We start from the raw sequence: 27,462 nt of genomic DNA, 5'->3' as shown, positions 1-27,462 counted from the left end.
GTTATGGTGAGATCTCAGGATGTCTTCAAAATGTACATGACTTTGACTTCTATTTTCCAACAACCTAATAGAGCTGTTATTCAAACACACTTTGCATAAAAAACTCTCATGCATAAAAAGTGAATTAATAAAATGCTATCCATGGGCAATAAAAATAAACAAATTAAATTACCTAATTAAAGACACATAATCCTTTAATAACCTCTTAAAACTGCTAATCAAAATACGATCTGGAGCTTTTGAAATTTATCGGAGAATTCATTAGAATTGTTTGTAATAATTTTGTAACATAAAAAATTAATTGTATTCAAATGGTAGTTGATGGGACCTGTTCATCCTCAGTTACCAGTGGTGTGCCGCAAAGATCTGTTTTGGGGCTACTGCTGTTTGTCATTTGTATAAATGATCTGGATGTGGGCTTAAAAGGATGGGTTAGGAAACTTGTGGATGATACTAAGGAGTTGTGGGTACTGACAAAGGTTGTTGTAGTTACAGAGGGACATACATAAGATGCAGAGTTGGGTTGACAAGTGGCAGATGGAGTTTAATGTGGAAAAGTGTGAGCAAGTTCACTTTGAAAGAAGTAACAGGAATGCAGAGTACTGGGCTAATGGTATAATTCTTGGCAGTGTTGATGAACAGAGAGATCTCGGTGTCCAGGTGCACAAATCCCTGAAAGTTGCCACCCAGGCTTGTTAAGAAGGTATGTGGTGTGTTGGCATTGATTGGTAGGGGGATTGAGTTTTGGAGCCATGAGGTTATACTTCAGCTGTACAAGACACTAGGAAGGTCGCACCTGGAGTACTGTGTACAGTTCTGGTCACCGCATTATAGGAAGGATGTGGAAGCTTTGGAAAGGGTTCAGAGGAGATTTAATAGGATGATACCTGGTAGGGAAGGAAGGTCTTATGAGGGAAGGCTAAGGGAACTGAGGCTGTTTTCATTGGAGAGAAGAAGTTTGAGAGGTGACTTAATCGAGACGTATAAGATAATAGGAGGGTTAGATAGGGTGGACAGTGAGAGCCTTTTCCTGAGATGCTGAAGGTTAAAACGAGGGGACATACCTTGAAATTGACAGGTGATAGATTTAGGACCGATATTAGGGATAGTTTCTGAACTCAGAGAATATTATGGCGTGGAACAGCCTGCCTGCAACAGCAGTAGACTCGCCGATGTTAAGGGCTTTCAAATGGACATTGGACGTACATATGGATAATAATGGAATGGTGTAGGTTAGATAGACATCAGATTAATTTCACAGGTCGGCACAACATTGAGGGCCGAAGGGCCTGTACTGCGCTGTCACGTTTTTATGTTCTATGTTCTAAATAGACAAAAGTGGTTAATTTTCTTTCCAGCTGCACCAAGTGTCTGATCAATCAAAGCAATTCAGAACCATGAGAATGTTTAGGTTGTCTCAGCAAAAGCTGTTGAACTTTTTTTAAAATTAATAAGACACTGGGCACTTATGTCACTACTGATCATTACACAAGGAATTCGAAGCAGTATTTTTGTTCAGTTTTGAATACATAATAATACTTTTCCCAAATGAAAAAAAGTTATTCTAATGCATTTCAATACTCCTCTAGTGCTAATTAATTAATGATCAACTTAAATCAACTTTTCAGGAAGAAACCCAGTGATGAGTCACTGTTGGTAAAAAGTACCTATACTACAATACAGCATCTCACAGCGACATTTGATGTTATCCAAATGTATGACATTTTGAATTAGGAGCCAATGCAGGCCCTTCAGGCGTTTTAAGCCTGCTCTAACATTCAATAAGTATCTATTTGTATTCTGAATTCCACGTTCCAAGGATTGATTCCCTTGCCTAACAAGAATCTAATCATCTCTGTCACAGAGTCATAGAGCTCCACAGCACGGAGACAGGCCCTTTGGCCCAAACTGATCCATGCCAACCAAATGTCCATCCACGCTAACCATATTTTCCTGCACTTGACCCATATCATTCTAATCCTTTCCGATCTATGTATTTGTCCAAATGCCTTTTAAATGTTGTTAATATACCTGCTTCAACCACTTCCGCTGGCAGCTCATTCCATATGCATACCACCCTTTGTGTCATAAAGCTTCCCCTCAGGTTCCCTTTTAATCTTTCCCCTCTAACCTTAAATTGATGCCCTCTAGTCCTCAATTCCCCAGTCATGGGAAAAGACTGTATTTACCCTATCCACGCCTCTCGTGATCTTATACAATTCTATTATGTCTCCCGCTCAGTCTCCTATGCCCTAAAGAAAAAATCCTAGCCTGTCCCTATAATTTAGAGCTTTGAGTCCTGGAAACATCCTTGTAAATTTCTTCTGCACTCTTTCCAGTTTTATAACATCCTTCCAATAGTAAGGTGACCAAAACTGAACACAATACTGCATGTGCAGCGTCATCAATATCCTGTATAACTGTAACATAACTTCCCAACTTCTATACTCAATGCCCTGACTCATTAAGGCCAGTGTGCCAAAAGCCTTCTTCACTGCCTTGCCTACCTGTGACTCCACTCCAGAGAACTGTGAACCTGAACTCCAAGATCCATATGTCCCACTACACTCCTTAAGGCCTTACCATTCATCATGAAACTCCTACCTTGATTTGACTTTCCAAAATGCAAGACCTTACACTTAACTACATTAAACTTCATTTGCCATTCATCGGACCACTTCCCCAGCTGATCAAGGTCCTTTTGCAATTTCTGATAACCGTCCTCACTGTCCATGATACCGCCTATTTTAGTGGCATAAGCAAACTTACTAATCATGCCTTGTATATTCTCAACCAAATCATTAATATAAATAACAAACAGCAATGGACCCAGCAATGACCAAAGCACTCCACTAGTCACAGGCCTTCAGTCCAACAAGCTTACTTGCACTATTACCCTCAAGACAATTTTGTATCCAATTTGCCAGCTTTCCCTGGATTCCATGTGATCTAACCTTCCAGAGCAGCCTACTATGTGGAACCTTATCAAAGACATCACTGAAATCCATACAGACTATATCCACCATCTGCTCTCGGCAACCTTCCTGGTAACTTCGTCAAAAAACTCTAACAAATTTGTGAGGCATGGTCTCCCACTCACAAAGCCATGCTGACCACTCCTAATCAAATCCTGTCTTTCCAAATGCATGTAGAGTAATAGAAAGAACCTTCAGTCCAATTCGCCCATGTTGACCAGATTCCTAACCTAATCTAGTTCCATTTGCCAGCACTTGGCCTATATCACTCTAAACCCTCTAAACTCTCATATACCCATCTAGATGCCTTTTAAATGCTGTAATTGTACCAGCCTCCACCACTTCTTCTGGTAGCTCATTCCATACATGCACCGCCCTCTGCGTGAAAAAGTTACCCGTTAGGTCCCTTATATATCTTTCTCCTCTCACCTTGAATCTATGCCCTCTAGTTCTGGACTCCCCCAACCCAGGTAAAAGACCTTGTCTGTTTATCCTAGCCATGCCCCCCATGATTTTATACCTCTATAAGGTCACCCTTTAGCCTCCGATGCTCCAGGGAAAACAGCCCCAGTCTATTCAGCCTCTCCCGAGAGCTCAAATTCTCCAACCCTGGCAACATCCTTGTAAATCTTTTCTGAAATCTTTCAAGTTTCACAACATCCTTCCAATAGGAATGTTGTGTACAGCCACAATATGACCTCCCAACTCCTGTACTCAATGCTCTGACAAATAAAGGCAAGCATACCAAACTCCTTCTTCACTATCCTATCTACCTGCAACTCCACTTTCAAGGAGCTATGAACCTGCACTCCAAGGTCTCTTTGTTCAGCAACACCTCCTTAAGAGTGTAGAGCATAGAACATAGAACATAGAAGAATACAGCGCAATACAGGCCCTTCGGCCCTCGATGTTGCGCCGATCCAAGCCCACCTAACCTACACTAGCCCACTATCCTCCATATGCCTATCCAATGCCCGCTTAAATGCCCATAATGAGGGAGAGTCCACCACTGCTACTGTCAGGGCATTCCACGAACTCACGACTCGCTGAGTAAAGAACCTACCCCTAACATCTGTCCTATACCTACCCCCCCTTAATTTAAAGCTATGCCCCCTTGTAATAGCTGACTCCATATGTGGAAAAAGATTCTCACTGTCGACCCTATCTAAACCCCTAATCATCTTGTACACCTCTATCAAGTCACCCCTAAACCTTCTTTTCTCCAATGAAAACAACCCCTTTCCTCGTACGGCACCCGTTCCAGTGCCTCCACATCCTTCCTGTAGTATGGCGACCAAAACTGCACACAATACTCCAGATGCGGCCGCACCAGAGTCTTATACAACTGCAACATGACCTCAGTACTCCGGAACTCAATTCCTCTACCAATAAAAGCCAGTACGCCATATGCCTTCTTCACCGCACTATTTACCTGGGTGGCAACTTTCAGAGATCTGTGTACATGGACACCAAGATCCCTCTGCTCATCCACACTACCAAGTATCCGACCATTAGCCCAGTACCCCATCTTTTTGTTACTCTTACCAAAGTGAATCACCTCACACTTAGCTACATTGAACTCCATTTGCCACCTTTCTGCCCAGTTCTGCAGCTTATCTATATCCCGCTGTAACCTGCCACGTCCTTCCTCACTGTCTACAACTCCTCCAACTTTCGTATCATCTGCAAAAGTCCTGCCCTGATTTGCTTTTCCAAAATGCAGCACCTCACAATCTAAATTAAACTCCATCTGCCACTTGTCAGACCATTGGCCCAGGTTCCCATTATAATCTGAGGAAAGCTTGTTCACTATCCATTGCATCTCCAATTTTGGTGTCATCTGCAAACTTACTCGTATGGGTAAAACTCCTTCTGTGTTCACATCTAAATCATTTATATAAATAATGCAAAGCAGTGGACCCAGCACCAACCACTGTCAGTCTGAAAGGCAACCCTCCACCACCACCACCTTCGAGCCAGTTCTGTCGATCTCATCTCTCAGAATATTCTCCAGTAATGTACCCACCACAGATGTTAAACTTACTGGTCCATAGTTCCCAGGCTTTTCTTTTGCATCCCTTCTTGAATAGAGGCACAACATTCACTACCCTCCAGTCTTCTGGGACCTCACCCGTGGCTAACAATGATGCGGCCAACTTGTTGTGAGGATTTCCAATGATTGTATTTCATAATTGATTGATTGTAAAGTATTTTGAAATGCCCAGGTGATATCAGAAGATGCTATATAAATACAAATTTGCTTTGCCCTGCTCCAGTTTGCTTTGTATGTAGGGGCAATCCATTGTCCACCTGGACCTTCTATTAGTTTGCCATTTACCAAGCTGTTGCTATGACGGAGAGTTTACAGTCAGCCAAACCATATTAACCTTTTTACCTCTGCGTTCTCAACATGGTAAAATTCAACTGTTGAATACACCCAGTAGTTACTCCACTGGTTCCTAACCAGATGTTTCAATAACCAATCAAAGACTTTGTGAATAATTAATTCCAGACACCTGTTTTGTATTTCAAACAGAAGACTTTATAAAACATCCACAAACGAAGCTACATCAGAACATTATTTCAATGAGCCACCACACACTGCAGCATAGAGGAACTATGCAGAGCAGAGGACAATCACCTATACCGTGTATTCAGAAAGAATGGGTACCCAATGAACACAGTCTGTCGATTTCTCAGCAACAAACTCAAACAAGCAGACAAAACACACTACCCACTGTCCCCTACATCAAAGACATCTTGGAAATGACTGCCAGACTACTCAAACCCCTTGGCATCATGGTAGCCCACAAACCCACCAACACACTAAAACAGCAGCTAGTGAACTTGAAAGATCCTATACAGACAACAAGCAAAACTAATGTCATTTGCAAAATACCGTGCAAGAACTGTAACAAACATTATGTTGTACAAACAGGCAGAAAGCTAGCCATCAGGATACATGAACATCAACTAGCCACAAAAAGACATGACCCTCTCTCACTAGTATCCTTACATACAGATAAGGTTTGACACCACTTCGACTGGGACAACTCATCCATCCTAGGACAAGCCAAACTGAGACATGCACGTGGATTCTTAGAAGCATGACATTACAACCTGAACTCTATCAACAAACACATTGACTTGCCACCCCATTTACCACCCCCGGAGAAAAAGAACAGGAAATAACATCACCATAGGAAATGATGTCATCACAGGATAAGACATCAACCCAAGGAAACGCAAACATATAAATAGAAAACAGGAAACATCAGCAGTGCTTTGTCTGGAGGTTCACTGAAGATGTTACCTAGTATGGTGACAAAACGTCTGGAAATGAACCTTCCAGCTCAGCAAGCAAACCTACATCCAGAACATCAACCTGAGCTACAAATCTTCTCAAAACTCGCTAACAAAAACTTATTTGGTCTTTTCTTTCCCTTTTACTACAGCTTGACCCAAGTCAACAATTCATTCTTAGATCACAATTCCCAGTTCATAGCTCGAAGAATAAAAGATTAAAAATATAAAACTAATGATAAATCAGAGGGTTCTAACACTGTCACCTGAGTGACCTCCCACCAGTGAACAACTACATAAGAACTAGGAGCAGGAGTGGGCCACCTGACCCTTCGATCCTGCTCAGCCATTCAATAAGATCATGGCTGATGTTTTTGTGGCCTTAGCTCCACTTACCTGCCCTCTCACCATAACCCTTAATTCCCTTATTGTTCAAATAAAATCTAACTTAACTTTAAAAACATTTATTGAAGTATTATCAACTACTTCACTGGGCAGAGAATTCCACAGAGTCACAACCCTCTGGGTGAAGGAGTTCCTTCCTAAATCAGCTCCCCCTAATTTTGAGACTTTGCTTTCTTGTCTTAGTTTCACCTACCAGTGGAAATATCCTCTCTACGTCCATCTTATCTAATCCCTTCATAATTTTATGTTTCTATAAGACACCCCTCATTCTTCTAAATTCCAATGCAAATTATCCCTGTCTATTCAGTTTCTCCTCATAAGCCAACCCCGTCAACTCTGGAATCAACCTAGTGAACCTCCTCTGCAACCCCTCGAGTGTGCCAGTACATCCTTTCTCAAGTAAGGAGACTAAAACTGCACACAGTACTCCAGATGTTACCTCACCAGCACCAGCTGCAACATAACCTTACTGCTTTTAAACTCAATGCCTTTAACAATGAAGGACAAAATTCGATTTGCCTTCCTAATTACCCGTTGTACCTTCAGACCAACCTTCTGTGACTCATGTACGAGGACACTCATGAGGACATACTGAAACATTTAACAATTCAAGTAACAGTCCTTTTTATTGTTATTCCCACCAAAATGGATAACTTCACATTTAATAAAATTATATTGCATCTGCCAGACCTTTGTGCACTCACTTAGACTATCTATGTTCCTCTGCAAAGTTTCACAGTCCTCTGCACACTTTGCTCTGCCTGGTGTCACCTGCAAACTCTGACACACTACACATGGCCCCCAACTCCAATCATCTATGTAAATTGTGAATAATTGTAGTCCCAACACTGATCACTGAGGCACAACACTAGTTTCTGATTGACAACCAGAATACCACTCATTTATCGTCACTCTTTGCTTCCTGTTAGTCACACAATCCTCTATCCATGCTCGTACTTTACCGTAACACCATGCATCTTTATCATATGCAGCAGACTCTTGTGTGGCACCTTGTCAAAGACCTTTGGAAAATCTAGGTACACCACATCTACTGGGTCCCTGTTGTCCACTGTGTTCATAATGTCTTCATAGAATTCCAAAAGAGCAGTTAAGCATGACCTGCCCTTCGTGAATCCGTGCTGCATCTGCCCAAGGGGATAATTTCTGTCTAGAATCTTTGCTATTTTTTCCTTGATAATAGACTCAAGCATCTTCCCCAGCACAGAAGTTAAGCTAACCGGTCTATAATTCCCCCTTTTGTCGACTGCCTTTTTTAAACAGTGCTGTCACATTTGTTGTTTTCTTATCTTCTGGAACAGTCCAAAGATGTGCAGGTTGGGTGAATCAGCCATGATAAATTGCCGATAGTGTCCAGGGATGTGTAGAGTAATAGGGCAGGGGATTGGGTCTGGGTGGGATACTCTTCAGAGGGTCAGTGGGGACTTGTTGGGCCAAATGGCCTGTTTCTACTCTGTATGGATTCAATGATTCTATGCCCCACAGTCCAGCAAATTTTGGAAAATTACCACAAATGCAATTGCTATTTCTCCTGCCATGTCTTTTAGTACCCTGGGAGGCATTCCATTAGGGCCAGGAGACATATCTATCTTTAGCTTCATTATCTTGCCCAACATAGCCTCTTCCATGATAATGATTGTTTCCAGGTCCTTACCTACTTTTGTCTCTTTGTCAATTACTGACATTTATTTGTGTTCTCCACTGTGAAGATTGAGACAAAATACTTGTTCAATGCCTCAGCCATTTCATCATATCCCATAACTATGTGCCCCTGAACATCTTTAAAGGATGACTAGGATGTTACCTTGATGCAAAGTTGCAATATTGATAAAGTTTGCCACCATAATCCAGTTAAACATGACAGGAGCTGCCTTATTATTTGCCGGGTCTACAATATAATTGAGAAAGCAAGAATAAAATGTCAATACCCAAAATAATTTACCATATTACCATATACAAAATCATGTGAGATTCAATGTTTTGTGTATTACATGTACTTTCTCTAAGTGTTAACACTTACAAGAAATTTCTGCAAGATCTTTCATTCAAAGTATAATTAACTCCAAATTCATTCAGCCAAATCAGATTTCATCTCCCTAATTATGACTGATTGCTTCTGGCTGACAACCAAGTTGTCCTTCCCGTTCTAGCACACCAAGCTGTAGATAGATCAGAAGGCTAATCTAGTCCTCCCATCAATTTTAAAGATAACAGATTAAATAAGTGTTCCTTTCTTTTCTCTCTTGTCTGCCATTGCTGCTCCTCACCCCTTTGTCTCCTGTGTAACCTTCAAACACCGTCTGATCTCCCAGTGCCACTGGCATCTAGCTATTCTGATTACCCCATGACCATCTCTCTTCCAACCATCATCAGACATGTCATGTAAATATATGCCTCCAATGCCTTGTAGCATGACCTTCACTGAGCTGCAAATTACTCCATGCTGTATTAAAGTTCTGCCTGTGTGCTATATTTACTGTAGGTAGCATAAATGTGTAGTCAGCGTACTTTACTCAAAGTAATAAATAAATATAAACAACAGAGCCTCCACACAAAGAAATCAACCTGAACACAGTAACAACAGATAACCCTCGCAATATTTAAATTAATATTCACTGGTGCCTTCAGCGATTGATGTGATTAACTATATAAACCTGTCAGAACATAATATCAACACATTAGGTTCAATCTTACTCTTTTGTTCTTACTCTGCCAACTGAAAATTATTTCCCAAGTCACCCTTCTCTTCTACTTCAATAGCTGTCTTTACCAAGTCCCAACCTCATCATTTCCTTTAAAGATATTGGGCTGAATCTGATGCATTTTTAAACAATGTTAATTGTTTCAAATTTTTTGCAGGGTATTTTGCTGTGAGTACTAGTGAAATCTCTTGTGACTAATGTGACCATATTGTGGCTTTAAAAGGTGTATTTTGTCCTGATTTCTTTTGAGGGAGAATTTAAGGCAGAAGTGTGGAGTAGTCTATGCAGAGTCACTAGAGTAAACCGTTTGAGAGGCCTTGGGATTTTTTTTGTTTGAAGTTGGAACTATAGAAGCAGCCTGAATGAGTCTAGATTAGAGTGCAACTGGAAAAGCACAGCCGGTCAGGCAGCATCGTGGAGCCGGAAAATCAACGTTTCAGGCAAAAGCCCTTCATCAGGACTGAAGCCTGAATGAGTGAGGTCAAGCTCCTAGAGAACCAGAAGTTTCAGTTTTTAAGTTTTAAGTGGTAGAGTTTGGAAGCTGCAATACATCTCTCCCTGCTACCCTCTCCCCCAGAGGTTTCTCTTGATGTTTTTTTCTCCTGCTACTGGAGCTCTGTACGAGACAATCTGTTTTCCTGAGTTTGTGTTTTTCCAAGGATGTGTTTATGGGATGCTGCTATGTTGGAATAGTTACTGTTTAGTCGTAAAAATAATCTATTATTCTGTTAAGTTTTCCAGTATAGATACAGTTAAGCTAATTCTTTTGTTTATTCTTTCTTTTGTTGTATTTTAACTATAGTGTATGAATAAAGTGTGTTTTGCTTCAAGTCTGATAGTTTGACCAGTGGAATTGCACTGAATGCAGCACCTTACTTTACAATTTTAGCCGCATCTTATCATGTGACATTCCTAGAACATTCATCACTTAGTGGATATCCACTGAAAAACCAGCATCCTTGGCACTCACGCCACTTTTAAAAGGCCAATGTGCTCCCAGAGGCTTGGTGAGAGACATCCAGTGTGAAGGTGCTGGAGAAGGGGAAGATGGCACTGCGATTCTCTGACAGGAACAAGCAGATCCCAATGGACGGGTGATACAGAAGAGGACTTCCTCTTTCCAGAGGTTTGGTAGAGAAAGGATTGATCCCAGAAACTTGACAGCTTGGTCACGTTCAGTGCAGTCTGCGCAATATGGACAGCAGCGCCACAAGAAGGTTCAGTGACCTTTTCTGCTGCTCCAAAGTTCATCTCACCGCTACCCCATATTCCCTCTATCTCTGCTACTTTGGATATGGGTTTGCTCGCTGACCTGCAAGGTTCATTTCCAGACGTTTCATTACCCTACTAGCCTGAGGCCCACTCTAGATGTTACCTATAGGGTAACGAAACGTTTGGAAACGAACCTTGCAGCTCAGCGAGCAAACCTACATCCAAAACCTCAACCTGAGCTACAAATCTTCTCAAAACTCAGTAATCTCTGCTACTGTGCTACCTCCCATCAAGGTTCATAGTCTACCACTCTCACTATTGCAAGCAACCTTTTCCCTCACTCACTCTTATCCCTCCAACCTCCTATACCACCAACCCTGCATGACCTCTGTATTGCCTACTCACTCCCTCGGAACAGCTCACACCTTTTGGCCATCTGGAATAGCACCAACAGCTGTACTACCTACTTTCATCTCACCCAATCTTCCTCCTTGTTTTCTTGGAGAAGACAGCTCAGAGTAGGTCCCAGATGGATGGAGGGGTGTGCCTGCCTTCAGAACCCCCACCCCTCCCCCCCATGAGGAGAGAATGCTATCCCTGGCAGGAGAAGACTACAACCTCTCTCGGAAGATGCTGATGCACCCAGGTTCCACACAATGAGTAAGCCATTGTTCATTCTACATACCTCCTAGTAACCCTGCTGTCAGTGTTGTTCATTGAACATCACCTCTAACCATTGGCCAAAACATTGTCTCACTTTTGTGCCTTATAGATGCCAACTAGGATACCCATCAACCCAGCAGAGAAAAGCTCTGCTTTGCCAGAAGATACCTTCTTAACCTATGAGGATGATGATTCTGAGGCCTCAGAAGAATAATTGGCATGGCTGCCTCTTATACCCTCACCAGCAGCACAGATATTGATGCTTTGGTAGGAAAGTCAGCCTTAGAAAGATTGGGAGCACATGCTGGTGAGCATGTCACTGTGACAGCTCCACAACTGCTCAAGAAAGCAATGCGCCAAACAATTGGCAGTCAAAGAACTGTCAGAGACCTCATCCCCAGGCAGATGATCCTGTGGTGTGGCAGTGGCTTTGTCCATATGCACATGGAAAGACAAGAGCAATAAGCCATGTATTTGCACACACATCTGCAATCCATTAGTTCTCAGGGCCAGGCATGGTGGCAGGAGGTTGGGAACATGGCATGCATTGAAGGTACCTCTTTCTCACAAGGAGGCAGATTGATGCCAGGCGGTACCCATCTTACTAACCCATCTCAAAGAGAAACAGCATGGATGCCCCTCAGATGTCTCAGGACACTATGAAGATGGCCAGCCTTCTACCTGCCTGCCCACTTCCAACCTTTGGAAGTTCAAACTGAGGGGTTCCATTTGTTTCTGGCAGTCCAGATATGAATTCCCCAGGAAATTACCAAGCAAAATTCCAAGGCCAATGAGCTTCACTGCTGAGCAGGCTCCTTCAACCAACTGTGAGATTTTACTGGGAGGGAAAATAAGGAAAAAAAAAGTTTTACGTGCACTTTAGTGGCATAGTTAACATTGCATTAGCTATGAAATATCTTTGGTGGAGACTATGGGCAATCCTTCAGGCACAGTTGATGTGTGTCTCGGTGTGTGTCCCGGGGAACAGAACATAGAGCACGGAGTCCCGCATCACGGAGCTGCTCTGGACTAACCTCGACAAACACCACTGCATTCATCTCCAGATTTCCTTTGCGTAGGCATATTCCAGAAGGAGGTGTGTGTCAGTCTCGTCCCCACCGCAGCCGCTTCAAGGGCAGTGTGCGATGCGGCAGAGGGTCCGGGCGTGCATAAAGGATCTCACAGGCAGAGCCCTTCTCACCACCAGCCAAGCTTGTGGTGAGAAGGGCTTGGTGCTTGTTGGAAAGTTCTGGCGATGAGGCATTCTGCCAAATGACTTTGACAGTCTGTTCGGGGAACCGCTCGATAGGATCCGCCCTCTCCTTTTCCCGAAGGGTCTCAAGGACACTACTTGGAGCGTTCCGCGGCAGCGAGGCCAGGTCCATCCTTCGCAACACCGGGGACAGGTAGAACCTCAGTACGTAGTGACACTTTGTGTTTGCGTACCGGGATCCACGCACAGCTTGATGCAGCCACACACAAAAGTGGCCATCAGGGTGAGGGTGGCATTTGGTGTGTTTTTTCCCCCGTTGCCAAGAGTTTGTACATTGTGTCCCTTCGGACCCTGGCCATCTTTGATCTCCATATGAAACAGAAGATGGCCCGGGTGACTGCGACGGCACAGGTCCTGGGAATAGGCCAGACCTGTGCCACATATAACAACACTGACAGTGCCTCACACGTGATGACCAGGTTTTTACCTGTGACGGAGAGTGACCATAGCTTCCATCTGCCCAGTTTCTGCCTCACTTTCTTGATACGCTTCCCCCAAGACTTGGCGCACGCCCCAGCCCCTCCGAACCAAATACCCAGCACCTTAAGGTGGTCGGTCCTGACGGTGAAGGGGATCGAGGATTAGTCGGCCCAGTTCCCGAAGAGCATGGCTTGCTCTTGCCTCGGTTGACCTTGGCCTCCGAGGCCCGTTCGAACTGGTCACATATGCACATGAGTCTGTGCACGGACAGCGGATTCGAGCAGAAAACAGCGACATCATCCATGTACAGGGAGGCCTTAACCTGCAGGCCCCCGCTGCCAGGAATAGTCACCCCTCTCAGGCTCGCATCCTTCCTGATGGACCCAGCAAATGGCTCTATGCAGCACACAAAAAAGGCAGGAGAGAGGGGGCAGCCCTGCCTGACTCCAGATCTGACTGGGAAGCTGTCTGATTCCCACCCATTGATGGAAACTGCACTGACAATGTTGGTGTAGAGCAGTCTGATCCTATTGCAGATTTCCTCCCCAAAGTCCATTTTGGAGAGAACATCTCTCATATACGTGTGTGGTATCCTGTCAAAGGCTTTCTCCTGGTCCAGGCTGATCAGGCAGGTGTCCAGTCCCCTATCCTGCACGTAGGCGATCGTATCCCTGAGGAGGACTCTCAGCGATCTTCCTGCCTGTTACAGCACAGGTTTGGTCAGGGTGGATCACCGATCCCAGAGCAGACTTGACCCAGTTGGCGATGACCTTTGCCAAGATTTTGTAATCTGCATTCAATAGTCAGATTGGTCTCCAATTTCTGATTTCCTCCCTCTCCCCCTTCCGCTTGTAGATGAGGGTGATGATGCCTTTCCTCATGGATTCACTCATGGTACCTGCCCGAAGCATACTGATATACACCTCCAGCAGGTCCTGGCCAATCAAGTCCCACAGAACAGAATAGAGCTTGACCTGCAAGCCGTCGCTTCCGGGAGTTTTATTCTTTTCGAAGGACTCGAGGGCCTTGGTCAGCTCATCCAGAGATAGCGGCTGGTCCAGCCTTTCCCGTGTTCTGTCGCCTAAGACCTCCATGATAGAGGACAGGAACGACTGGGAGGCCGCGCTGTCGGTCGGCTTTGCGTCATACAGACTGGCGTAGAAGGATTTGCTGATCCTCACGACATCAGCCTGAGATGACGTTACCGAGCCATCTTCTTCCTTTAGGCTGCTGAGCACGGAGCTCTGTTTGTGCACCTTCTGGAAGAAGAAACGTGAGCACATCTCATCCTGCTCCACAGAGCAGACCCTGGACCGGAAAATTATCTTGGAGGCCTCCGAGGCAAAGAGCGAGGCTTGTTGGCCCTTCACCTCCTAGAAGTCCTCCGTGACATCGGAGCTGATATCTCCCAGAATTTTTTTTTTAATTTCAAAAATATACTTTATTCATAAAATAATTTGATGGTCTGTACAGTTGGTCATGCCATACATATGTAAACATGTACATACAGAGATCAAAACTTATCATTTTTATACAGGTCTGTACATTTTTTGATCATATGCCCATATGCTGAGGTGTCAGCAGAGCCCAAATGACTGCAAGGGCCCCCTGTTCTTCGTTAGGCAGGCAGACTTTACACAGTGGTCTTTCCCCACCGCGCCTTGGCGGCAGCTGCCCCAAGCTTCAGCGCGTCCCTCAACACATAGTCCTGGACCATGGAATGTGCCAGTCTGCAACACTCAGTCGGGGTCAACTCCTTCAGCTGGAAGATCAGCAGGTTTCGGACTGCCCAGAGAGCGTCGGAGCTGATATCTCCCAGAATGCTAGTGATTACTCTAAGCTGCCCTCTGTTGGATATTCTTCTCCTGTTTATCACTGATGGGTGGGTTCTTCCATGATCCACTTTTCAGTCCTGGTGACCGAGTGAACATCTCCCAATGATGTCTCTTTGCCGCCCTCTATTGGATCAATAATGTTGTTGCCCTTTAAAATGCCTCATATTGGTGAGTCTTGCAGACTGCTCCTTCACAGGTTGAGACATTTATAGTGTCTCCATTCCAGCCATGGTTGCAGCCATTTTCTTCCCCATTGCGTACTTTCAATTTCCAGTATGATGGAAGGTGTTAGTAGCACTTTTCAACTTGTGGCTTGCAACCTCCACTTCTGTGTGTCAATGAGATCTTGAACATACAAGGCCCTCGAGTCCTTCTTGATAGGAGAAAATGAGGACTGCAGATGCTGGGGAGTCAGAGTCAATAAAATGTGGTGCTGGAAAAGACACAGCAGGTCAAGTAGCATCTGAAGAGCAAGAGATTTGACGTTTCAGGACATCCTGATGAAGGGTTATGCACAAAACATTGACTCTCTTGCTCCCCTTCTTGATAACTCTTCCCGTAAACCCCTTGGTTTTGCAACTCCCGAAGTATCTACATGATGTTTCATGTGCACAACCCTCCCCATTAGTCCTGGCAAATGAGGTGACCATTACCGGATTGATGTGGTCTTCACTGCTCCTCCCCTTGAAGCCATGGTACTCTTGCATGTGGACAAAGCCCCTCCCACATTATACAATTCTCACTTCTGCTTGACCGTATCCTATTTACAAATACAATTGCCTCCTTCTTCACAATTTGCTCTCCACCTTCACAATGCCATTGCACATTACCTCCCGTCTGCAGCTCCTAATCTTGACAAATAGGCCTCCGAGTCTCCTTTCTTCCCCCAGCAAACATTTTATCCTTAGGTTTCTCTGGACAAACTTAACAGACTGACAATGGCCCACACTCTTGAGTGACTTAACTGGACTGCCCTAGCCAAGACTTTCCCAGATGAAACCCTTACATCTCCCCTACCTCATTAGCCCTCCCTGTAGACTGGCTATTATGGAGCCACAGGACTGACATGACCACTCTCTGAAATACAGAGGCACAAACCCCTTGACCAAGATCACTACACATAGCCAATCATTTAAACTGTGTATCGGTATCAGAGGCTGCCCTTGACCAACTTTATCAGGACCCTCTGACTAATGGGTGTTTGGAAGACTTTGGTGAGTACTCCTCCAATAAAGCTTTAAAACATGGCTGCTGGCTTGCTGTAGATAATGCTGTACATAAACTGTTGGCATAAACCATAGGTGTGAGATTGACATAATACACTGTCGTACAGTAAGGCATGTGCTCCTTTGACTGAGTACTGCTTCCTAAGGACAAGCTGCCTTGTTGTGTGACTGTGTTAATTGGCAAGACAGGGATGCTATGAGTGACCAGGTAGGTGCTACATGAGCAAGTGCTGAGAGACCAAGCCTGGTTGGAGACAAAAGACTGTAGTTGCTGGAATCCAAAATAGACAGACGGGATGCTGGAAGAACACAGCAAGCCAGGCAGTATCAGGAGGTGGGGAAGTTGGCGTTTCAGGTGTAACCCTTTTTCAGGACTGAGGAGTGGGTGTGAGAGGAGCTGCAGGTAAAGGGAGAGGTGGAGGCAGGGTGGTGAAGTGGGGATAGGTGAAGACAGCTAGAGGGTCTGACCTGGTTGGTCAATGTGAGGAATGAATTTGGTTGGTGGCAGGGAGCAGTGAAAGGGATAGGGAGAGGCTGGGAAGGGAGTCAGGGATGGGGAGGGAGATTATTTGAACTTGGAGAACTTAATGTTGAGTCCTCTGGGCTGTAGGCTGCCCAGGCGGAAGATGAGGAGTTGTTCCTCCAATTTGTGCTGTGGTGGCAAGCCAGCAGCCCTGAGATGCAGCCTTATCCAGTCCATGACCTACATGTCTCTCTGTGCTCACAATGTGGGGTTCTTGTTGCAGTCTTTCACGGCTAGTTACCAGTCTGCCCTTCAATGCGGGTGTTATGTTCATAGCATCCTTCAAGTGAATGGGGCAGTTGCCATGAGGATCCTGAGGAGTTGTCAAATGTTGGATGTCAATATCTGTGGATGAGCGGTGCATTCAACTACCCTGAGATATCATTTGATGTTGAGCAACATGAAGGCTCTATGTGGCCAGCAGTGAGCTGATATTACCAGGTATATATTTTGATTTCCATGTCAAGAATTCTCGATGGCTAGCATGTTCACCATATTTAGTTGGATAGGTAGCTGCCTATTATTTAGGTGACTTGTGACACTAATAAGATGTTTAACAAGCTATAATCCCCGTTAATTGACAACTCAGTGCTACCTAGCGAGAAACTCACCTCTCCACCATTGCACACATATGAAAGATGTAGCAAATTACTCCCAAAGTTGAGATTGGCCTCATCAGACTTCTAATGCATTCTGCCACAAGAGTTGCTGTAGCTCATGACATTCAGGCCCATTTAAGATCCCTTTGATCATTTTCAAGTTTCAAGACCACAAGTCTTACCAAGGCCACAAAGTGGGGTCAAGAACTGCAAAAGACTTCCATCCAGTAGTGAGGACAAACAGAAGGAATGTCAACAAAGGTAATCCTGACTGTGAGCCTTGAACCCTGTGTTGGGGTGATTGACACCCAACAGCTGGATCGCTTCATCCCTTTGATGTGGCATGTGGTTGAGTAAAAGGCTACTGAGGGTGCTCCTGGTAGAGGTACTCATGTGTTATCTGAGATCCAGAGTAAAAGCTGTTATACCCAACTTGAAGGTTGGCAGATGGGAAGAACAGGAAAAGGGCTATAATTCCGAAAATAGTAGAAGTCAACTCTGAGGCAGTAAAAACATATTGTCAAAGCAAGTAATATGGGTTTGTCTTCCCCGAGGCAAGAAAGGTGGTCTGACAACTTGGTATTTGGATTTCTTATGTAACGCTTGTTCATCCCCCTCAAATCTCATTGTCCTCTTGTCTTGATTTCTACGCTGAGTTTCATAAAGCTCAGGATAACGTACACAGTTCAAGCTCAACTCCTTTGTAAGAACAGATCTTAATGAACATTTCCCACACTATTCTGCCTGTCCCACAGATGTTTCCCATGCTGATCGGATGGCTCAGTGGTTAGCACTGCTGCCTCACAGTGCTTGGGACCTAGGTTCGAATCCCCCCTCAGGTGACCGTCTGTATAGAATCATAGAATCCCAATAGTGTGGAAACAGACCATTCAGCCTATTGAGTCCGCATCAACCTTCTGAGGAGCATTCCACGCAGATCCATCTGTTACCCCATCCCTTTAATCCTGAATTTTCCATGGCCAATCCACTTAACTTGCACATTCTCCCTGTGACTATATGAATTTCCTCCAAATGCTCCAGTTTCCTCCCACAATCCAAATGTGCACAGGCTAGGAAAACACAGGACTACAAAGAGAGGGTAGGGGAGAATGGGTCTGGATCAGATGCTGTGTGGAGGGTCGGTATGGACTCGATGGGCTGATGAAACTGCTTCTACAATGTGGGGATTCTATGATGATGCTCTGGTTAAAGAAAGAGGAGAGTGGATCACTGCTGGGTCCCAAAAAAACAGCACTTTGAGTCCATTTAACCATGTTCCTACTTGTAAACTTGCTCATGTTTTGCAGCTAAGATCTCCCTTTCTCCCTCTCAAACTGCATTCCTCCTCTAATTTCCTTGCTGTCTTTTTCTCTAAGGTTTTGTTTACAACTGAATCTGCATGTGTCTATGTTTCTATAGCTGCCTCTTCCTCAGCCCCTTTTTCCTCTCACTCAGACCCTCTCTTTTGTTATAAGAACCTGAAATGTACCGTTCTGAACTACATTAGTGTTAGGAACAAAAGTACGTAATGCTCTATCCAAGGTAAAAATTACCCTAATAATGTGTGACCTAACTATTAATATTTTGTGTGGCACTTTATTAAATATCTTCCGGAAGTGCAAATATACCGCATCTATAGGATGCCCATTATCCACTTTCCTTGTTATACCTGAAAAGAACTCTGGCAAATTAGTCAAATATGATTTTCCCTTTATAAAACCACGCTGGCTTTGATTAATTGTGTTTTGATTTTGCAAATGTCCAGTTATAACTTTCTGAATAATGGATTCTAAAAATTTCCCAACCATAGTATTCCATCAATATGGCAAGAGGAAAACTGAAAATTCCTTATATACCAGCCACCTGGTGCACTTCTTCAATCTTTGGATATTTTTAATGGAGTCATAATTATTTCATCAAAATTCTGAAAAGCAAATGACTCAAATGGGACTTAGATGTATTGGCATAAAATCAAATAAATAAAAACATCTTGAAAAGTTTGTGTGCTTCTTAAAGTTAGTTAGTATGAAAATTGACATATAGATATGTCATCAGCACTATGACTCATTTTCAGGGAGTATAGACTAGATTAGATTCCCTACAGTGCAGAAACAGGCCCTTCGGCCCGACCAGTCCAGACGACCCTCCGAAGAGTAACCCACCCAGATCCATTTCCCTTTGACTAATTGGCCTAACACTATGGGGCAATTTGGCATGGCCAATTCACCTGACCTGCACATCTTTGGACTGTGGGAGGAAACCGGATGAATCCCACGCAGACACAGGGAGAATGTGCAATCTCCACACAGACTGTCACCCGAGGCTGGAATCAAACCTGGGTCCCTGGTGCTGTGAGGCAGCAGTGCTAACCACTGAGCCAATACAAGTTATCAGTCTCAAAGGAGAGCCAGGAAGCAAGTGTGAAAGAAAGAAAATGATGCAAATTAAAATGATTTCCAAACATTGTGAGCATAATGTAAGGATAGTGTTCGTGATTTTCTTCAGATGAAAAGACAGTGGGAGACTTTGTGACATTAATGTGTAGCATTTCACTCCAGGACCTGCATTGTGGATTCTGAGTTTAAGTAGTAGAGATCTTTAGCAGCAAATTCCATTCATATAAATTTGAGTAGAGAATAATGACAGTGTTGTCGCAGATACTGCTGGGAACTGACATGGTGCACAGAATGATCCTGATCTTTTCACACAGGCGATTAAGCCAGAGGCCAACCGCTGAGGAGCTGGAACAACGAAACATTCTGAAACGTAAGTCTTGATGCTTCTTTATGAAAATCTGATAAAATATTAAGCTCCAATGCAGTAGACATAAAGTGCCAAATGCTGCCTCTCACTGTTTATCTAATTAAAGGCAAAAGAGCTTTGAATTTTTGTTGCTGGGAAGGCTTGTATTTTGACCTGATATCCATTTTTATTCTAATGTGGTTTATACTGTGTCATTAAAGAATAAGTTACTTCTCCATTGTTGTGAAAGTAATAAATAATGCAATGCCTTATGAAAGACTGGCATTCTACACCCTGCAGTGAAATCTCCAAAAGGTTGATCAACTGGGCATGAGCTGACTAGAGTAAAGAAAATGGTAGCAAGCATGTTTTTTTCTATATTCATTCTCAGGATGAGGGTGTAATTGGCTAGGTCAGCATTAAATGCCCATCCCTAATTGCCAGAGGGCAATTAAGCATCAGTCACGTTGCTGTGAGTCTTGTGTCACCTGTACACCAGCCCAGGTAAGAAAGGTAGTTTCCTTCCCTAAAGGACCCAGATAGGTTTTCCAACAGTTGACAATGGATCCATGGGCATCACTAGACTCTTTGTAGTGATTGTAACAAGGTAAGCCAGGTGGACCACTTAGAATATGAGTTCCCTGACTGGGGCTGTTAATCTGTTAATCTCCAAACAAGGAGCACTGTCTGACAGACATAAACAGGAGTGTCAAAGGTTTTGCTCACTCTAAGAGCTGAGGAAGCTGGCTTAGTGTCCATGACTCTCCATGTGGAAATAAAGGGTCACTTGATGACAGGATATTGATCTCTATGGAGTTGCTTGCAACAGGCCTCTTTGATTGGGGGTAAGCATTTCTGGCATCATGCCATTATCTGGGAAGCCTGACTCTTTCGATCCCGCTGTTGAAGATTGGGCCCAGTATATGGAAAGAAAGTATTACTTTTTCTGGGCAAATGACATTGGGGCAGATTAAAAGCAATGAGAAATTCACCTGACAGCTTGTGAACCTGCAGTGTTTTTGGTTATTAGGAGCCTAACATTCCCTAAGGCACCAGGTTCCAACAACCTTTCAAGAGTTGACAGATTTGGTTAAGGAATATTATGACCTCAAGCTTCCTGTAATTGTGAGACATTATCGGTTTTATTCAGCAATTCAAGAATGAGGAGAATTCGTATTGGGATTTTTGACAGGGTTAAGATGACTGGCAGAGGCATGTGACCTTGGTTTAACCCTTAATGAGATTCTGAAAAATAAGTTTGTATGTGGGATTAATGATATAACCATGCAAAAGCACCTGCTAGCTGAAGCCCAACTGGACTTCAGGCAGGCACTACAACTGATTTTATCATTGGAAAATGCAGCAAATGGAGCGTTTGAGTTGCAGGGTATTCCAATAGAAGCACTTCACCAGTCTGACTGAGCTTGGGAAACACCACTTGAGGCATAGATTCGCTCAGGCCATATCCTAAACAGTGGGACTCTAGGTCAGCCCACAGCAAAACCCCAAAACAAAGCTAAACTTCGGCCAAATGGTTAAAATTTTCTTCAGGATCTGGGCTAGCAAACCATTGTAGTTGCTGCCATAATGCAGACTTGAGACAGCAAATGAGTCCCACTAGACCTAAATTGAGTTCAAAGAATCACAAAGTCCCTACAGTGTAGAAGAAGGCCATTCAGCCCATCAAGTCCACACTGACCCACCAAAGAGCATCCCACCCAGATCCACCACCCCCCACCCCAACCCTGTAGCCCTGCAGTCCCAATGGCCAATCCAACGAACCCGCACATCTTTGGACTCTGGGTGGAAACCAGAGTATCAGAAGGAAACCCATGCAGACACGAGGAGAATGTGCAAACTCCACGCAACCAGTCACCCAAGGATGGAATTGAGCCAAAACCCCTGATGCTGAGATGCAGCAGTGCTAACCACTGAGGCACTGTGCTGAGAATTCGTATGCTGGTATCCAGGAGAATGCACACCCTGGAAAGTCCACTGAAATCTGTTTTGAAACAGTTAAATTGCTTAGCAACATCCAAGTCAGAACCAATCAAAATAAATGGTCACCCAGTTCTTATGGAGGTCGATTCCAATGTGACCATTTCAGTAATCACACAACTAGTCTTCATCAAAATCTGCACTGGACTCCAACCCTTAACTTTGTGCAAGACCTCAGCTAGACTGAGAACCTATACAATGGAACTTTTACAGATTAAAGGTACAACTCTGGTTCCAGTCTCTTAGGAGAAGCAGTAAATGGCTTGGACCCAAGCTTAATGGGGCAAAATTGGTCGAGCAATATTCACCTTGATTGGATCAACATTTTCAATTCGAAAATGGCTGCCTAAGTGAAGTCCAAATTAAATACTGGTAAAGTTTTTCAGGGACGTCTAGAGGCTATCAAAGAAGCCAAGGACATCATGAATGTTGACCAAAAAGCAATTCCACGATTCTGCAAGGCATGCCCAGTGCCATTTTCCTTACATGCAAAAGTAGAGGAAAAAATCAGGGGATGAGAAAGTGAGAAAATCATCAAACCAGTCCAGTTTGCAGAATGGGCAGCGTCAGTCATATTGATTGTGAAGCCCGAAGGGTTAGTGCACCTTTATGGGTGAATTTGTACTTGCAGAATTACATTTTATTTTGCTCAAATATTGCATGAATCCATGTAAGATTCTGTAAATCCCTTTTTATTAGAATCAGTCTGAACGTTGACAGTCTCACACAGGGCACCTCACACCTTCGATGCATTATCTCGGCCAACATGGCACCTATTGTTAAAGTTCACTTGAGAATGTAACTTTAAGAAAGTTCTGGGATTAACATTTGAAAGAACTGAAACCAACATGGTCATTCTAAAAGATGGGAGACTTAACAAACAATCCAGGTCTTTTTCAATGTATAATTTCAGTTACATCACACTGTAAACATTTACTATAAATTCTGTGTCCTATAATCTTATACTCCACAACCACCTGATGAAGGAGCAGTGCTCCAAAAACTAGTGCTTCCACATAAACCTGTTGGACTATAACCTGGTGATGTGTGCTTTTTAACTTTGTACACCCCAGTCCAACGCCAGCTCGTGCAAGTCTTAAAAATGAGTCAGCCTTGGAAATGATCAGGTAGCTGAGCCATAGCTTTTAGGGACATGAAGAAACAGCTATCATCCTCTCAGGTATTTGACACATTATGATCCCAACCAAGATCTGGTATTAACATACAATGCCTCATCATGTGGATGTAACGCCTCCCCATACATATTATGGGGCACAGTAATCCACCAGGGAGGTTTTAAACTGATTTGGAAGGGAGATGGAGCATGAAGCAGATGTAAAGTCAGGAGCAAATCCTAATCAGATGTAGAAGGAATGCCAGGCCAAACCAGCAGTTGGAGAAGACATAGGCACATGGGAAATCTGGAAAGCAAAATTGTATCTATTTTAATGCAAGGAGTTTGACTGGTAAAGCAGATGAGCATTGAGTATTGATCACCATATGGAAACATAGTCTTGTTGCAATTGCAGAGACAGTTGAAAGCAGGACAGGACTGGCATCACAACTTTCCAGGCTATAGAATTTCAGACAACTTGATGGGCAGGGGACGAGTGGAGGGAGGGCGGGTGGAGGAGTAAGAAAAGTGGGGCCATTGCATTATTGATAATGGAAACCGCCACTGCAGTAATGAAAGAGGGAGTCCAGAAAAGGCCAGCTGGATAGACTTGGAAATCAAAAGTGTCAATTACCTTGACGAGATTGTACTACAGTCCTCCCAACAGTCAGAGGCAGATATGTAGTGGAGCAGGTATGTAAGCAAATACAGAAAGGTGTGAGAGTAACAGGGTTCTAATTGTAGGGACATCAACTTTCCTTAACATTAACTGGGATCATCTTAATGTGAAAGGATCAGACGAGGTGGGATTTTCAAAGTGCATCCAGGAGAGCTTTTTGCCCCAGACAGTCCTGCGAGAGATGGAGAAATCCTAGAGAATTAAGCCAGTCAAGTGGTTGAAGTTTTAGTGGATGAACATTTTGGGGGACAGTGACCATAACTCTACTAGTTTCAAAGTCATTATGGAAAGGGAGAAAGATAATACAGAAGTACCTAAATTGCAAGAAGACTGTTTTCAATATCATGAGACAGGATCTGGCAAACATAGACTGGAAGCAGCTACTTGTGGTAAGTCTACATTTGGAAAATGTGAATTTTCTAAAAGCAGATAAGTGAGAATTCAGGGCCAACATGTTCTTCTAAGAGTGAAGGGCAAGAGCAGCAGGTCCAGGGAACCATGGATTTCAGGGGATATTGAGACTGAAAACAAGAGTGCTGGAGATCACAGTGGGTCAGACAGCACCTGTGCAGAGAGAGCAAGAGTTTAATAAAACAAAAGAAAGAACTATATGCCAGCAACAGTGTATGAGAAACAGAGAAATTTCAAAAGTGTAGAATGTAGGCAATTGCTTAAAAGGAAATTAGAAGGGCAAATGGGGTCAGGAAATATCTTTGGCAGATGGGATCAAGAAAAACCTCAAGGCTTTTTATAGTTATATGAAAAGCAGGAGGGCCATCAGGGAAAGGGTGGGACCTATTAGAGATAGAACATAGAATATAGAACATAGACGAATACAGCGCAGTACAGGCCCTTCGGCCCTCGATGTTGCGCCGATCCAAGCCCACCTAACCTACACTAGCCCACTATCCACCATATGCCTATCCAATGCCTGCTTAAATGCCCATAATGAGGGAGAGTCCACCACTGCTACTGGCAGGGCATTCCATGAACTCACGACTTGCTGAGTAAAGAACCTACCCCTAACATCTGTCCTATACCTACCCCCCCTTAATTTAAAGCTATGCCCCCTTGTAATAGCTGACTCCATACGTGGAAAAAGATTCTCACTGTCAACCCTATCTAAACCCCTAATCATCTTGTACACCTCTATCAAGTCACCCCTAAACCTTCTTTTCTCCAATGAAAACAACCCTAAGTGCCTCAGCCTTTCCTCATACGATCTTTCTACCATACCAGGCAACATCCTGGTAAACCTCCTCTGCACCCGTTCTAGTGCCTCCACATCCTTCCTATAGTATGGCGACCAAAACTGCACACAATACTCCAGATGCGGTCGCACCAGAGTCTTATACAACTGCAACATGACCTCAGTACTCCGGAACTCAATTCCTCTACCAATAAAAGCCAGTACGCCATATGCCTTCTTCACCGCACTATTTACCTGGGTGGCAACTTTCAAAGATCTGTGTACATGGACACCAAGATCCCTCTGCTCATCCACACTACCAAGTATCCAACCATTAGCCCAGTACCCCATCTTTTTGTTACTCTTACCAAAGTGAATCACCTCACACTTAGCTACATTGAACTCCATTTGCCACCTTTCTGCCCAGTTCTGCAGCTTATCTATATCCCGCTGTAACCTGCCACATCCTTCGTCACTGTCTACAACTCCTCCGACTTTCATATCATCCGCAAACTTGCTCACCCAACCTTCTAACCCCTCCTCCAGGTCATTTATAAAAATGACAAACAGCAATGGTCCCAAAACAGATCCTTGCGGAACACCGCTAGTGACGGCACTCCAAGATGAACCTTTGCCATCAACTACTACCCTCTGTCTTCTTCCAGCCAGCCAACTCCTAATCCAAACCTCCAACTCACTCTCAATGCCATACCTCCGTATTTTTTGCAGTAGTCTACCATGGGGAACCTTATCAAATGCCTTACTAAAATCCATATACACCACATCTACCGCTTTCCCCTCGTCCACCTCCTTAGTCACCTTCTCAAAGAATTCAATAAGGTTTGTGAGGCACGACCTGCCCTTCACAAAACCATGCTGACTATACTTGATCACATTATTCCTATCCAGATGTTCATAAATCCTATCCCTATGAAAGGAATAACCTATGCGTGGAGCCAGTGGATGTGACTGAGGTCTTCAATGAATACTTCTCATCTTTAATCACAGAGGAGAAAGACATTGTAGCCTGAGATTTCACTTGGGATGGTGAGGTTCTAGAACATGGTAAGATTAATAAGAAGAAGGTAGTTGGTGTTTTGACAGGCATACAGGGGCACAAACCCCAAGGGCCTAATGAGATGTATCCGAGGCTGCCAAGTGAGGAAATTGCTGTGGCCCTGGTGGAGATATTTAATAGAGTCATAGAGATGTACAGTATGGAAAGAGAGTGTGTTGCTGGAAAAGCACAGCAGGTCAGGCAGTATCCAAGAAGCAGGAAAATCGACGTTTCGGGCAGGAGCCCTTCATCAGGAATGTCATTCCTGATGAAAGGCTCCAGCCTGAAATGTCGATTTTCCTGCTCCTTGGATGCTGCCTGACCTGTGCTTTTCCTGCAACACACCTCAACTCTGATCTCCAGCATCTGCAGACCTCATGGTTTCTTCAGAGATGTGTCATACCTCACTGGCTACAGGTAAAGGGCCAGATGACAGCAAATGGGGTTCCTTTGTTCAGGAAAGGCAGCAGGATTAGACAAATAATTACAGACCAATTAGTTTAAGGTCCATGGGAGCAAAATTATTGGAAAAAAATTCCAAAAGACAATATTAACATTTGGAAAGGCAGAGGTTCATCAGGGATAGAGCGCAGGTTTGTTTGAGGCAAATCCTATCTGACTAACTTAATTGAAGTTTTTTTGAAAAGTTGACTAAATATATTGATGAGGGGATGACAGTTAATGTGGTTTACATAGACTTCATTAAGGCCTTTGACAAGGTCCCACATCGTAGACTGGTCCAAAAGATAAGAGTACATGGGATTCAAGGCAAGTTGGCAATCTGGATCCAAAATTGCCTTGCAAATAGGAGGTGAAGAGTGCGGGTGGAGAGTTGTTTTCAGAATTAGAATCCTGTAACCAGCAGTGTGCTACAGGATTTTGATGCTAGGACACTTACTGTTTGTTATTTATACTAATGATTTGGATGTGAGCGTAGCAGGTATAATTATAAGTTTTCAGATGACATGAAAATTAGTAGGTGCTATTGTTAGTGAGGACGCAACAATGTGATATTGATCAGTGGGAAAATGAGCACAGCAATTGCAGACGAAACTTAAACCTGATGAGTGTGAGGTGATGCATTTTGGGAAATTTAATAAGGGAAGAGCATGCAAAATGAATGGTAGGTTCCTCGGGAGCATTGAGGAACAAAGGGACCTTGACGTACAAGTCCGTAGATCCCTGAAGGTGTCAGCACAGGGGCATTGGGGTGCTTGCCTTCATTAGCCAGAGCATGCAATATAGTTTGAAGGATGACAATATCCCTTCCCATGTGATTAACGATGTCCTCCAGCATATCTCTTCCACTTCCCGCACCTCTGCCCTTGATCCCCATCCCTCTAATTGCAACAAGGATAGAATCCCCTGGTCCTCACCTTTTACCCCACCAATCTCCGGATCTTTCGCCATTTCTGCCACCTACAATCAGACCCCACCACCAGAGATATATTTCCCTGCCCACCCCTATCCACGTTCCACAGAGATGATTCCCTTTGTGACTCCCTCACTAGGTCCATGTCCATCAACAA

General features: G+C 43.8%; 1 protein-coding gene across 13 annotated transcripts in view; it reads left to right on the top strand.

The window, feature by feature from the left end:
- phactr1 (phosphatase and actin regulator 1) overlaps positions 1–27,462 on the top strand; it is a 477,218-nt gene that overhangs the window by 425,987 nt on the left and 23,769 nt on the right. For all 13 annotated transcript variants that reach the window (XM_087978667.1, XM_087978668.1, XM_087978665.1 and 10 more), the window contains one exon: positions 19,865–19,920. In XM_087978667.1, coding sequence (XP_087834793.1) covers positions 19,865–19,920 — 56 coding nt within the window. The remainder of the gene's footprint in view (positions 1–19,864; positions 19,921–27,462) is intronic.

The sequence above is a fragment of the Chiloscyllium plagiosum genome, unplaced genomic scaffold (genome assembly GCF_037043375.1).
Source record: "Chiloscyllium plagiosum isolate Xiang-an unplaced genomic scaffold, Cpla_swu_hap1 HiC_scaffold_34, whole genome shotgun sequence".
NCBI classification, from domain to species: Eukaryota; Metazoa; Chordata; class Chondrichthyes; order Orectolobiformes; family Hemiscylliidae; genus Chiloscyllium; species Chiloscyllium plagiosum.
Note: the sequence above shows the minus strand (reverse complement) of the source record. Positions and strands in the feature narration are given on the sequence as shown.